The sequence below is a fragment of the Etheostoma cragini genome, chromosome 19, assembly GCF_013103735.1.
Source record: "Etheostoma cragini isolate CJK2018 chromosome 19, CSU_Ecrag_1.0, whole genome shotgun sequence".
Classification (NCBI taxonomy): Eukaryota; Metazoa; Chordata; class Actinopteri; order Perciformes; family Percidae; genus Etheostoma; species Etheostoma cragini.
The window spans coordinates 17,487,147-17,502,278 of NC_048425.1; the positions used below are offsets into that span (position 1 = coordinate 17,487,147).

At 44.1% G+C, this 15,132-nt stretch overlaps 1 protein-coding gene across 1 annotated transcript in view; it reads right to left on the reverse strand.

Annotated features, from left to right (window-relative positions):
• Window positions 1-6,597: 6,597 nt before the first annotated feature.
• Window positions 6,598-15,132, reverse strand: part of arsj (arylsulfatase family, member J) — a 15,565-nt gene continuing 7,030 nt past the window's right edge. Inside the window, exon 2 of the mRNA XM_034856936.1 lies at window positions 6,598-8,235. Coding sequence (XP_034712827.1) covers window positions 6,837-8,235 — 1,399 coding nt within the window. The 3' untranslated portion in view covers window positions 6,598-6,836. The remainder of the gene's footprint in view (window positions 8,236-15,132) is intronic.

The window sequence follows — 15,132 nt, forward strand, 5'->3', positions numbered from 1 at the left end:
TTACAGTATGTTCTGGGGACAGGCAGCTAGCAGATAATGAGGAGATGTTTTTTACAGTGTGTTCTGGGGACAGGCAGCGAGCAGATAATGAGATGTTTTTTACAGTGTGTTCTGGGACAGGCAGCTAGCATATAGTGAGGAGATGTTTCTTACAGTGTGTTCTGGGACAGGCAGCTAGCAGATAGTGATGAGATGTTTTTTACAGTGTGTTAAGGGGACAGGCAGCTAGCAGATAGTGAGGAGATGTTTTTTACAATGTGTTAAGGGGACAGGCAGCTAGCAGATAGTGAGATGTTTTTTTACAGTATGTTCTGGGGACAGGCAGCTAGCAGATAGTGAGGAGATGCTTTTTACAGTGTGTTCTGGGGACAGGCAGCTAGCAGATAATGAGATGTTTTTTTACAGTGTATTCTGGGGAGAGGCAGCGAGCAGATAATGAGATGTTTTTTACAGTGGGTTCTGGGGACAGGCAGCTAGCAGATAGTGAGAGTTTTTTTTACAGTGTGTTCTGGGGACAGGCAGCTACAAATGCAGCCTAAAACATGCGTGACAAAGTTGTCAGAGCACAAATTATTATAAATTCCAAATTGAAAATACAACTGTGACTCATGTGGTTTAACATCATACAACTGTATGTATACACAGATGTTTGACTGTGTTCTAGACCTACTCTATCTGTAAAGTTTCTTGAGATAACTCTTGGTAGGATTAGACACTGTATATTTAATTAAAATGTAATACTTGAATACTCAGACACACCTCCACATTCCTGCAGGAGGAAATCAATGGAAAGGTGATCCTGAGGCTGAAGTCTTTAAACTGTAGTCCAGGACTGTCCAACCTTCCCCTGCCTCTGATTTCTCTCCCACACCCTGACATGTTTCTCCATTACTGGCGTCCTTCCAGCAGTGAACAGCTGAGTGGTGTGCTGTGATGCCATATGGGAGGAATCACTCATATTCCCTTATCCTGCACTCCCAGTCAGGATCTCTGGACAGCGTCCATGTCATTTCCTCTCCTTCTTTTCCTCTTACGTCATTTCCATTTTTTTCTTCTTTTGTCTTCTTCCACCTTTTTTTGTATTTTTAATACATTGGCGTGAACCACAGGGAGGATGGGGTTCAAATCCTCCCAATAATCAAAACTGACCAACGCGCCCACCCCAAAACCTATTATAATTTTCTCTGTAGAAATTAAGACATTTGCACCATAAATTGATTTAGAAGAGGCACAAATTGTAGCAGAAAAATTCACCAGAATGCAGGAAATCAGCAGATTTGAGTAATGCAACCATAATACTATTAACTTTCTGATTTACTTTCTACATTTCAACACAAGTTACATACTGCATACAAAATGCAGCTTTAGTCTAACTTACAGTCTTATCACTCATTAACTATGCAAAGATCTTGACAGCCATACTCCACCCTTAACCTCGAGCAATCTACATGTCCGTTATCATCCTGTCTTACTCACCACTCAGTTATGTGGCAGTGTGATGTTTATGTGTTGAGTTCAAGGACGGTTCAAGGTGTCCGTTTGATTGAGGCGGGCTGTCCAGGGCTGTTTTTTGACCTGAGTCGGGCCCTGTCTGGATGGGATCTTTAATTCTTCTTTTGATATTGTAAAGCATAATAAACCTGATTGCATCTGCCGTTGAAACACATGTGGGTGGACTGTATATTGTTCTTTTTCCCGCCTGTCCGCCTTGAGCTACGTGTGATTTTCTCTGTGTGTTGCTTTAATTGTACAGTGTATTTAAAAGCTATTATAGTTTACACATGGATCAATCATGACGGTTTCAACCAGGCTGAAAAGGAGGTTACGGCTCCAGCTGTGCTGCGTCAACTCCAACCGGGTCTGACATGCGGGCCTCCAAGCCCCCCCCCCATGCAGATACACTAAGGAGAGGGAGCGGGTCCAGGTCTGCTGACTTGCGGGTACCACAAGGCTAAACTCAATCCAAAATGACAACCACTGGGGTGTTTCATCGTCAATTTCATATAATAGTGTTACATGAATTACAAGCATGAATTTAGATTTAGATGATTTTAGAAATGTGTGTGTTTATCAGTTGTAGCTGCAGGATGGAAGGCAAGCCTGCACCTTGTTACCTTCACTAACAAGGTTAAATAAAAAAGCTAAAATCTAGGAGTAGTTTCCCATGTTAAAAGTATAACAGACGGACTGGTTCCCCTTCTCCACCTCAAACAACTTGAACAGCACAGTTCACAGTTCCACGTCCATTTAGTCCAGCACAAGTAAAGGGCGCAATGACGTTCACGTGCTAGCCTGTTCTATTTATGTGTTCTCTGAAATGCTAAGGTGGAGCCAGGTCTAGCCTCTGAAGGACCAGTCCCACTAAGGACAGATCCTTGACATTGAAACGCTGCTCCTTCTGCTGCTCCTTCGCTTCTAAAGGAGCCAGTTGAGGTGGTTCGGGCGTCTGGTAAGGATGCCTCCTGGGTCCCTCCCTAGGGAGGTGGTCCAGGCACGTCCAGCTGGGAGGAGGCCTCGGGGAAGACCAAGGCGTAGGAGGAGGGACGTCTAGCTAGGAGGAGACCCTGGGGAAGACCCAGGACTAGGTGGAGCGACGTCCAGCTGGGAGGAGGCCCTGGGGAAGATCCAGGACTAAGTGGAGGGACGTCCAGCTGGGAGGAGGCCCTGGGGAAGATCCAGGACCAAGTGGAGGGACGTCCAGTTAGGAGGAGGACCTGGGGAAGATCCAGGACTAGGTGGAGGGATGTCCAGCTGGGAGGAGGCCCTGGGGAAGATCCAGGACTAAGTGGAGGGACGTCCAGCTGGGAGGAGGCCTCGGGGGAGACCAAGGACTACGTGGAAAGACGTCCAGCTAGGAGGAGGCCCTGGGGAAGACCCAGGACTAGGTTGAGGGACGTCCAGCTGGGAGGAGGCCTCGGGGGAGACCAAGGACTAGGTGGAAAGTCGTCCAGCTAGGAGGAGGCCCTGGGGAAGACCCAGGACTAGGTTGAGGGACGTCCAGCTGGGAGGAGGCCCTGGGGAAGACCAAGGACTAGGTGGAGGGACGTCCAGCTAGGAGGAGGCCTAGGTGGAGAGAATATATCTCCAACCTGGCCTGGGAACGCCTTGGGATCCCCCAGTTGGAGCTGGTTGATGTGGCTTGGGGAAAGGGAAGTTTGGGGGCCCCTGCTGGAGCTGCTGCCCCCACGACCCGATACCGGATGAAGATGGATGGATGGACATGAACATCATAAATAAATCAGAAGTCATGATGATTGAAAAACCTTCAATGATACATGAATTAACATATTGTGCCTGTAATAAGTCATGCATGAGATACTATTAACCCTTGCACTTTACTGATCCATGCTTATGACGTCATGATAATTCATGTACTATTATTATAGTGTGTTACCAAAAATGTGTTTCCCAGGGTTATGTGACATGAAGTTCCTCAAAACCAAAAGAAACTTCTTTTAATTAATCAACTACTAGCTATTGGAAACAACCACTAACATGGGTTTAAAAACTATTTCAAGGAACTTTATATTGTTTATGAAGTGACAATAAGTTTTGTTGCATTTCTTAGCTAAATATTTTGCACATTTACAGTTTAATTAGCTGTTATTTGAGCCAGATATTTATCCTCAGGAGAGACCAAATCAGAGCTAATTATAAGAGAGGGAATATTACACCAGAAACACGACTCCAAATGAATGCTTATGTTGCTCTATGCCAGGTTAATGTGGCTCACTGTACGCTAAAGTGTTAGCTGTAACATGCTGATAACATCTCAATTTTGTGCATGCATTAAGGTTTCATGCAACATGGAGAAAAGGTCCACTCCTGTTTATTGGATTTGGAAGTGTCGACATGTTATGAGGCGGCACGTTTTGGCTGCAGGACAACACCGAGGAATGAGAATGAAGAGTGGCGGAGGACAAGAGGTTTTGTAGGTGGAGGTGGTGGCAAGGGGGACAACAGGCCTGGGGGCTCACTACCGCTGAGAGATGGACGACATTGACATTGTGGATCCTGTCCAGGCCTTCCCTGCAACACAGCTGGCTCCCTGCGGAAAAAAAAACCACAGGTCTGAACATGAGGAAAACCTTAGAGGACCTCCACGAAGACAGACAGAGGATGCATGGATTATCTTAGAAGAATGACAGGGGTGAAAAATGAAAAGGTCTGAAAGGCTGAAAGGGAACGGAGAAGAAAGACAACTAAAGGCATGGACCCTAACCAGATTAATGAAAGGAGGAAGACATATAAAGATATCAAGGGAGTGGTTCTGGGGAAGAAACAAAGTTCATGAATGAATGAGACAAAGTGGGAGTGCTGGACATATGTTGAAGGACAAGAAGAGTTGTTACAGGAAATCAACACGTCGGGAGAGAGAGAATCCGAAAAGAGCCAATTCACTGGTCTGTCTTCTCTCAAACACTTCAAATCTTCTCATGGGCTTCAATAAATGTCCGAGAGGCTCTAACTCATGTAGGTGGATCTGGAATTACAGTACACAGCTTGCTTTGTGCACGTGGTAACTCCTATGCTTCCTGCAGGAAATAGGAAGCATCATCTTTATCATTTTGACACATTATTTGACTTTTTAGGCCACTTCCCGAGCAGGACTTCCTATGACGTCAGTGTCAAACATGAGACCAGCTTCTTATGCTTGTAAAACCACTTGGACAAAAATCTGGACTACCTCTTACGATTGGAATGTCACATGTTTGCCAAGGAGCTGGAAAGCACAGTCCCGGGAGTGTGTAACACTCTGAATGCATGCACGGCAAGCGTTAAATGAGTTGGGTGTGGACTCGGTATTAATTCCGATTTTTGTTTTTTTTGGTCAACAGCTGCTTGATATTTGTCTTGTTTTTCATCACTTGACTTTGGGGGGGGATCTACTTTAAAGCCCAAGACTAGCTGAGTCATGGTGTTTCAGATGTAGCTCTTGGAAGCCAGGTGGTCAGCTCTTTCCAATTGGCCACACGTAAGTCGGCTAATTTGCACCTTGAACGTGCGAGAACCCCCGAACTTTATGTTTCACGCAGCGGAAAGAACACCAAATCGTACAGCCACACTTCCCTATGATCAAAGCTCTCTTACTCGGCCATCCATCAGGTTTAATTTCTCATATCATTCCCAATGGGCACTAATGGGCATTCTTAATGTGAGGCCTCACGAGAGAGGTTGGTGTATTGCATTACAGCTCGGTACGGGAAAAATACCCTCCTCTCTTCCCACAAGAGCGATGCTAATGCCCATAACTGAAAGCAAATGTGAATTCCCAGAGAATTTGGGGTTTAAGTGTTCCCATGGCCCATGGGAGAGGAGATTCAGCACGACGCAACGACATAAGAATCTGATCTTCTATCATTCTCCGCCGCATGGAGGGCATCCCTCGTGTTTTATGGTCAAGAGCCAGGTGAGTTCTGGTTCCCATGGCTCCAATCTGGCCTGTAGACATAAAGTAATTTAAAAGGAGCTGAGGGGAATTAGTATGATTAACCCAAATAGACCCCACCTGGTTCAGATTTACAGCTGTAAAGGATGGAAAGACCCATCTTCACGTCAAACCGTTACCACAAATGCGGACTGAGGTCATAACTTGGCTCTGGGTGCAGTGCAGAGGCATGGGGGGGGGGGGATCCAAGATGCTGGGATGTGGAGCCGCGGGAAAGCCCCTCTCTCTGGCGCTCCTCTTGTTTCATGTGTTGAAAATCATTTCAGGTCGTACTCAAGCCACAGACGGGAATTGCTCTCGAAAGCTGCTTGGTTAGCTAATTAAAAAGACAAATAGACAAGCTAATGAAAACAGAACATAAACTATAACTATAAATCCTTATTGGGTAGAGTACATTTAGAAGTCATTTATATAGCTAATTGGCCTGTAAAGTACACCAAAGCATCTACTTGAAACCCAGCTCCAGTCAGTTTGGGGACTTTCGATGGCTGCTAAGCAACAGAACTTATTAAGAAATGTAGTTTTACAGATTGGAAGATTGTAGTTCCATTTCTTTTCTTCTTGTACAGTACACCATGATTGATGAGGAAGCCACAGATGGGGACTGTAAGAAAGCAATTAGATCTATATCACCAGTTAAATCCCACTTCACAGCATTTTCCATGAATAAAAGGTACTTAGTGGCCACGTGTCAGCTTCTAAATATGTTAAAACTTTCCAGTTACAAGAGCGCTCATTGTCATCAGAATAAAGGAAACGCGGCTGTAATAAATGCAAACCAGACAGAGCTTGAAAGATTGCTGGAAACAAAGAGCTTTGTGTCTGGGGGGGCTTTTATTTTGATAGCTTGTTTTACATTCGGGGTGGCCTGGTGCCAGACCAGACATCATCTAAAAGAGGGAAACAATATCTATTATTCTAATGTTCAGACCGACAGAGCTTATAAATCCGACGTACATCAACTCGCACATCAGTTTCCAAGATACTGTATCGCTGCAATCAACAACATAATAGAACTATGTCTTTATGACACAGCTACGTCTTTATTTCTGTCACCAAAATCCATGGCAACTGTCATTTGCTACGGAGATATCAGTCTACATAGCAATCCAAAGGTGGCAACGGTTAAACATGCAACATTCTTTAATTGCCCCTAACTTTAACATGAGGTCTAAGTTGGTATGCATGACAACAGTGTTTGAACGAGAGGAGGTTTTTCTTCTTCCTTCGAGGCATTTCAAAAGGTCCGTCCGCATTGTTTTGTCTACAGTACATAGTGGAGTCAAGTTGAAACTAGCTGGAGATAGAACGTCTGAAGAGGACAATCCTGAAACAGGAACTGTCAATCCCTGAGAAAAGTCTGTAAGTCTTTCACAAATAGGGTCGCCTACTCTTCTACCTTCCTTTTCAGCTTCCTGTTCTTTGATTTCTTTTTCCACCTTCTTTTCAGAAGATGGTTGGTGAACAAGTTATTGTATTTCTCGTCCTCCTCTTGCTCCTCCCTCTCGTCTTTGTACCAGGGTCCCCACACGCCCCCGTTGTACTGGGGGTTCGAGCGCAGGTCCTTGGCTGGGTAGCGTACGGGCACCGCGGTCTTGTTGTACTGCGCTAGCCGTATTAGCATCTTCTTGACTATGTGAGGGTAGCGCTGGGACAGGTCCACTCTCTCGTAAGGGTCGGCCGTGATGTTGAACAGCCAGATGGAGTTCCCCCGGTCCCAGTAGACGCGCTCGTTGTGCCAGCGATTGGTCAGCCGCTGGTTGGAGAAGGTCTGCGGGGGCACCCAGTCGCTGTAGCCCGGGACACCCGTCAGAAGCTTCCAGTGGCCCACCCGGAGCGCAGCCCGGATCGCTGTGTTCCATAAGCCGTACCCGGCCTTCCACGAACCGTTCTTGGCTTTGATGTAGATTGGGTCGATGTTGTGGAGGATGTCCTTGCGAGGGGACGGACGGCCTTCGCTGATAGCCTCCCAGACATCGTACCCGTCCAGACTCAGATCCTCGTCTAAAGTCCCCTCGCCCAGCGTCACCAGCGTCGGGAACCAGTCAGTGATGTGGACCAAAGATCGACATTTTGTCCCTTTGTTCACCAACAGGGGACTGTGGACAAAGCCCACCGCCCGAATCCCCCCTTCCCAGTAGGTGGCTTTACTCCCCCTCAAGGGCCAGTTGCTTCCACCTGCTAAGGGCTGGCCCCCGTTATCTGAGGAGTACACTATGACTGTGTTGTCATAATAACCGTAGCGCTTTAGCGCCAACGTGAGGTTGTGGACAGCTTCGTCCAGGCAGGACACCATGGCAGCATACTTCCGACGATGCAAGTTTGGAATGCCCTTGTAGCGCTCGAGGTAGCGGGCCGGGACCTGCAGCGGGGAATGAACGGCCTGATAGGCTAAGTAAAGAAACAAGGGTTGTCTGCGAGGGTTGTGATTGGCTAAGATGCCGATAGCCTTTCGAGTCAACATCACGGTCGAGTACAAGCCGCGGTCCTGTTCCCACGCTGCCTCCTCCCCTTCGTACAGATCGTAGCCACACATCCCGGGCCCTTCGCATTTATAGTGACTGTAGTAGTCGCCGCTTCCGAGCAGGGAGCCGAAGAAAGTGTCGAAGCCGCGCTGCGTGGGCAGGCAGCCCCGCTTGTAGAAGCCCAGGTGCCACTTGCCCACCATGTGGGTGGAGTAGCCCGCCTGCTTGAGCTTCTGGGGCAGGGTGACGTTTTCCAGGGGCAGGCAGTTGGGCTGGGTGGCTCGGATGATTGAGTGCTGAAGGCCTGTGTGGATCTGGTACCTACAAAAATAAAAACAGAAATCAGCACGTCAGAGACATGAACCATTTCAAAGAAAAATAAGACAAACGCTGGTCATCATGTAAGGAACGCCTGAAAAAGGCTGGATCTACTAATTTGTGGTACGTCGGCCATGACATTACAGCGGATTACGCCTGAAAATCCTTCCTCTAGATGTCAAGAGTTGTACAGTTACCTCACAAACTGGTCCAGATGGGATAATAGGCCCTAATGTTCCCATGCTACTGAATGGCCTTTCAATAAAATGATCTAAAGTGGAACTGCTGCCAATATAAGTTTATAAAACTGACCCAGTCCAACGCAAACACACGAGGGCTTATAGGCTGTTAGACCAAATCATTTGCAGTGACAGGGGGAGGATGGGTAATGGTGGTTAGGAAAAGGGGGTGGGGGGGTATTACTCAAGACCAGACAGGGAACACAGCACAACGGCACAAAGGCAAAACACATTTCAGAAGACATAACAAACACAAATTGACTGAAATGTTTTCCCAAATGAGTTTTTCTTTATTTTTTAAGATTATTTTTGGGGCATTTGAGGCCTAGATTTTTATAGGACAGCTGAAGACATCATAGAGGAAAAAGAGGGGGGCGGGGATGACATGCAGCGTGAGCTTGCACGTGACCTGGAGCTACTGACGCTGTGGCAGCCATCTTGGCAGCAAACTGACACAACACTATTGATATGTGAAGGACAGATTTCAGAATTCTGATAAATATACAACTCATTTTAAACTCTTTTGGCACAAAGTGGGAGTAATGTATGTTTCATTACCACTTAGCCAAAATTAGTACTACATCACCACATCTACATCTACATCAACAATTACTCAATGGGTGGAAATGTCACCAATGGCCGGCTTTGGACGAAATTTCTATTCTAGAAGCTACTTTGATAAGTCTGACAAAAACAAATTGTATAACATTGTTAAATATTGTAAAATGTACCTCTGAAGTACATATAAGAATCAGAAAAGTTGTGTTGCCACAATAAGTACAGTTATGTAGAATTTGCCCTAACATAACACCAGATACTGACTGGTTTTGCCCCCCCCCCAATAGAGTAAAACTACACATTTTATTGTAGCCAGACTAAGATACACCTGTGCAATAATCCTGCAGTCTAATCAGCATCTGGATAAGCCACACCTGTGAGGTGGATGGATTATCTCGGCAATGGAGAAGTGCTCACTAAAAGATTTAGACAGATTTGTGAACAATATTTGAGAAAAATAAGTCTTTGTGTACATAGAAAACGTCTTAGATGTCTAAGTTCAGCTCAGGAAAAAGAAAGTTTTGCGTTTATAATTTTGTTCAGTATTAGTGTATTTGAATTTTGTTTGTCTGTAATATAACATATAATAATGTAACATATATAAAGAAAATGTAATAATAGGATTATTATCCATTTGTAGAAGCCCTCCTCTCTTTAACTTCAGCTTTTTCACAGATGGCATCAAATTTGCTGAAATTTTATTGAATCCATTTTTACTCGGGAAATGTTCCCTGTGCCACTGACTGCAATACAACTGTTATTTTGAAAGTGTAAATGATGGAAATAAAATCCAACTTTTTGTGACATATTATACGAATGTCTAATCCGTCATTTGATGCCTTTTGGAGATCTTTCCATCTTTTCTTGGCTTCTTTATAGATAGATAGATGTTTATTGATCCCAAGAAAAATGGGAAATTCCTGTGTTTATGCACATTAATACAAATTCTTACCTGGGGTGCCCAAACTTTCGAGCCCCACTGTAAGAACAGGTGGAAGAGGTAGGTGTTTCACATGTTTAGGATCCATTTAAGATTGAAAAAAAATGTCGGAACTGTGCAGCCTAAGTCTTATTGGCTCATTTTTCTTCAAAGAATATTTGGCTATTGTACTGATTAGGCAACTTGCTGCAACTTCAAATGAAATCAATTACAACGATGAGCTGTGGGGTTAGTGGTTGGACTTTAAAAGTCAACGTTGTCATCAGTGGGACTGAGAAAGCGAGACACAAGGAACGGATGTAGCCAGATAGCTTTTCTTCTTCTACACTTTTTTGGCCCTCGTTGCTTTCCCCTGAGGTTAGTGGTGTGCAGTTAAGCTGTCACCAGGGAAAGGGAGTGAAGATCGGTTTCTAATTCAGGGTTCCCAGAGAGGAGGATCTAGTTGGATGAAAACCCAGAAGGTGGTCAGGCCTGGTAGACCTCCGTTGCCCGTTGAGAATGCAAAAGGCGTCCGGGGTTCCACCAGCGTGTGGTATGTGCAGCGTTCCAAACATAGCAAACATGGGATTTACAACTCAAATCCTACTCAACCAAAACAACGCAGTAAACCCTCCAAAGATCCACAAAAAAGCACACACTGCGAACACATGCACACTGCCCTGCATGTAGCCCAGCAGGCTAGGCTAACAGCTCAGAGGTGCTTCTGTTTCAGCTTGGTGACGCTTTCTTAACCCTATTACATGCATCATCTTCCAAGAAAATCAACACTTATTCTGGCATATTTGTCTCTTTTTTTTTGACATTTTCTTTTTTGGGGGGAATTTATGGTCAATAAGATTCATTTTTTGGAAATTGTACCTAATTATTTAATTATTTAGACTAATATTAAAAGAATAAAAGTCAAAGAAGGGTATATGTCAATGTTGCGGTTGTGTTCAGTTTTTAAACATTACATTTTTTTTAATTGTTAAAAAATTGACCAAACACCCAAAGAGATCCGATCTTCTGTTGTACTGTACCGTACTGTCCATGTTATTTTTGAAGAAAAAAAACAACAAAAAAAACATTTTTCTGATATAGAAATTTTTAAAAATTGTCAAATTTGACCCAAAGACAACACAAGGGTTAATGCATAGCTTTTTGATATTAATGAGCGTCCTTTCCATTCAAGCCATTGCCGAATGAGTTGCTACAAAGTAATAGATATTAGATGTTTTTTCCCGAGCTATCTGTATCGGCATTTATAATAGCCAATAAAAATGTTTTAATATTCAATCATCCGAATCCAAAGAAATTATTCTAAAAAATGAATATTTAAAAAATAAAATAAAAACGGATGGGCAACCATGTTATGAGTGTTGGCGTTGTATAGTCTGTCCACCAGAGGGCGCTCTACAACTCTGACTATTTTATTTGTTATTGTGTTGTGTTACATTGTGTTTTAAGTTTCATATCTTAAGTTTGTATTTTTATTCATTTTATTTATCAGAACTTTAAGATATTTCAATGTTCTGTTGTGAAAATCAAACAAATCATCATATTATTTTAGTGAGAACCCATATATAACTACAAATAACTAATGTTAAGGAAATCTGTTTATGTTTTGTTACGCGTTTCTGGATTGTTTTTAAAAATATATATTGGCCGATATATTGGAATATTGGATCAGTGGGGGTGGTGCACGATCACGGAAGGCTTGTGTCACGTGGAAGCGCCGACAGTTTTCTTGTCGTTACTTAATATTTCTCACGGGGACGACAGAAACTACGCACTGTAGCTTTAACAGCCAATGTACCGACTGTACATGTTAGCCGTGGCTAGGTAGCAACGCACTGCGTTGTGTGTGTCTGTGTATGTCATCGAGTCACAGCTCAGGACGTACCACCTCAACTACCAAATGTCTTTGGGAAAACCCTGACCACTGACCCCCCTCAGCACTGCTGTGGTCCAATTCCAGCTGCAGTTGGCGGACTCTTCCTGGAGGAACCGTTTGTTCTCTAGGGAGAATGATTCTGCACTGCTAAAAAACTACATGCCACCTGGGTTTGATCCCTGGGTTTGGAAACGTTAATGTTTGCAACTTGGCACAATAATTCCAACAGATTTTAAAAGCTGGTTCCCAGGAACTTTCAAATATTTAGCCGCTAACTCCCCACAATAATAATATGCCATAATTGCGAATTTGATACCTCCATTCATGCAAGTCTTTGAGGTCGGGTCGGTGAATTCAAAATGAGACCACACCGGCCCTGGTGGGAGCCGAGATGGAGTCTTGGTTTCACATGGCGATGAGAAGAATGTCTTGTCACTTGGTGGTCTGGGCTGGGGGGGACAGGCCCACTGGGGGATAGAGGAGGCATTGTTGGTCTGTCGTTAGGCGATGAGATTCCAATGCAATTAAGAAAGGGATGGTAATGAAAAAGTGAATTTTTGAGGCTAAGACAACAAAATATCAACCAAGCCTGGCATGGGAATGTGTTTCTTTAGGAACAATAGGCTTGTTTACTCCACTTATGTGTTGAAAAGATCCACATAATATGTAATTATCTTGAGGAAAAAGTGAGAACTTTTACTACTAAAACCATGTTCCCTGTAATCGCTCCAGATTTTCCACAAGCATAGAACATGTCGAACCAACTCTTGTAAATAGCCAATAAATGTCCATAAACTGACTTTTGGATGGAATACGGTCCATTATGTTCAAGCTACTTTTGTATTCAGTCCATTTCTACATGGATTGTTTTTCCACTTTTGCCCTTCACTTCATTTATTTGTATTTGTTAGATCATTTTGCATCAATGCCAGGAGAGCAAAGGGATTGAGAAAGGGGGGTCTTGTAGAAGTCAAAGTGAAAAGAACACATGATGGGACCCAGACCGGATTAAAAATATGGAGACCACATGTGCAAATTCATTAAGATGTATGTGTGTGTGTGTGTGTAAGACTCCACCACTTAGAGCCCCAGGCCCTACGTTTGCAGCTCCTGCAGGTTTGGTGGTGTTCGCATACCAAACGGTTACAGCCGTGTAATGAGAATGTCATGCTAAGTGCCGCCTGTGATTCCCCCACAAATCCATCAAACCAGCCCAAGGTCTTGAAGGAGAAGGGTAATAGGTGGAGCGCAAAGACTTTAACAGTATCCCTGAGTTGTTTCTCTTTGACATATGAGGGGGTTCACAAGGGAACTAGGACTTGACTTTGCAGGGTTTGGGGCACCTGGTGGATAGTTCTAGGTTTTAAGTATTTATGAGGCCTTAAAATGAGTGCAGTAACTACAGGCCTCTGGGGGGCTTCCCTCCTGCCCTGCAGACCTTGCACATGCCCAATGTGACTGATGTATGGGGTCTTTTAAACCAAAACGGGGCATGAATGAATAGAAAGCCGCATCATATCTGCATCCTTTGTCCAGGATGGATTCAAGCCACAGGGGAATGCTTCTACATTTCCCTATCTTATCATACCAAAGGGTCCTGTTGGATTCCTCGAGTAAAGGCTAAATCATAGTCCTACACACTATCTCTCTGGTTTATTTACACAAGCGTTGAGCCACAAGGTCGACAAATCTCACACACACCGTTAAATTCAAATCTCCAACCAATCACAAGGCAGTCCCACAAGACAAGTGCACTGGCCACCAATCCAGCCGCTGAGGTTGTGGAGGTTCCCGAGCAGACCGGCTGCCCGGGCTGAGGCCTTCGCCTTTAATCCTGGTCCACATCCTCCTCACATGTGGTTCCAATAAGCCGGCTCGACTCGGCGCTCTGCGTTTAATTAACGTCAGCCCCGGAGTAGTTTATCTTACTTTGCTCTTCTTTTCAGTAAGCTCTTCATTCACGTCTTCGCTATCTCTGAGGAACTCAGTCTGTTCATTTTCCTCCTGCCTCGGCTTTGTGTTCTCTTTTTTCAAGACACCCTATAAACCCTTGTGTTGTCTTCCCAGCAAGATTGAAAAACAATGCTTTTTATGGTCAAATTGACCCGTTGTCCTATATCAATGTTCTTTTTAATTCCCCAAAATAACATGATTGATTCCACCCAACGCTCTCTGCCAAGTACACATCTCTATTTTCATTCATTTTGGGGCGTCTTATTCAATTTTACAGCAAATTGAAGTCCTTTGGAAATAATTTCTGCTTTTCAAACTCTAAAATTATAGGTATAATTTCCTAGAAATTAGGTTAGGGTTAATTGAATAAGACATCCCAAAATTAATGAAAGTAGAGATTTGTACTTGCCAAAGAGCGTTGGGTGGAATCAATCATGTTATTTTGGGTCGTTAAAAAGAACATTGATATAGGAAAACAGGTCAATTTGACCCGGGTACAACATGATAAATAAATGCAAATCCAAACATTCACTTGCTCAGGACATCTTTGCACAACTCAACACAGAGTTCCAGAACAGACTGGTGTGGGACAAGGAAGGGAAGAGAGAGAGAGACCGATCACTCACACAACAAGAGAAGGGGTGAGTGAGCGGCTAACAGGAGTTTGAGATAAGTGTGGACGGACGGGAAGTGTGTGAACAAGTAGTAGCCGAAGTGAAAAGGAGCCGCTTTGAGTAAAATACACAACCCCATTCTCCTTGTGGTTTAGACCAGATTCCAGTCCACTGGGCTATGATATAAGAGCATGGTGTTCAAGGATGACAGAAGAGCTTTAGGGAATCAAGTCGCAGTCCTTGCTTGAGGCCTGCTACTTATTGCCCAGGGACGCCAGAGTGCATCCTTCATCTTCCCTTTGCTGATGGATGATAGCTCATTCAGGCATGCAGGAGACTGATAATGAAATTTTATTTGGTTTCAAATGGGTTTTTCTTTGCTTGACAAGCATCTTAAATCACCTGTGGCCATGAGAGAAAGTGGGCAGTGGGACTATCAGGACGAGATTAGGACATTCTGTACGGTTCAGGTTGCCTTGTCTGCAACAGAGATGTTAAACCAGCTACAACTTGCTATGGCCGGTTCCATGAAGTTCCTTAATCTTCAGGAAAATGTTAAGGTTTCCTTCGAAAATATCCCCTTAAGTCCTGTCCTTAGGATGTTTCCTAGAATACGTAGGTTTTCATACAAATGTTGGGACCTTTTAAGCGTCAAAGACTTCATTTTCTGCATTCTAATACAAATTATGGTGAAAACTGAACGGCTGGTCACACACAGAGACT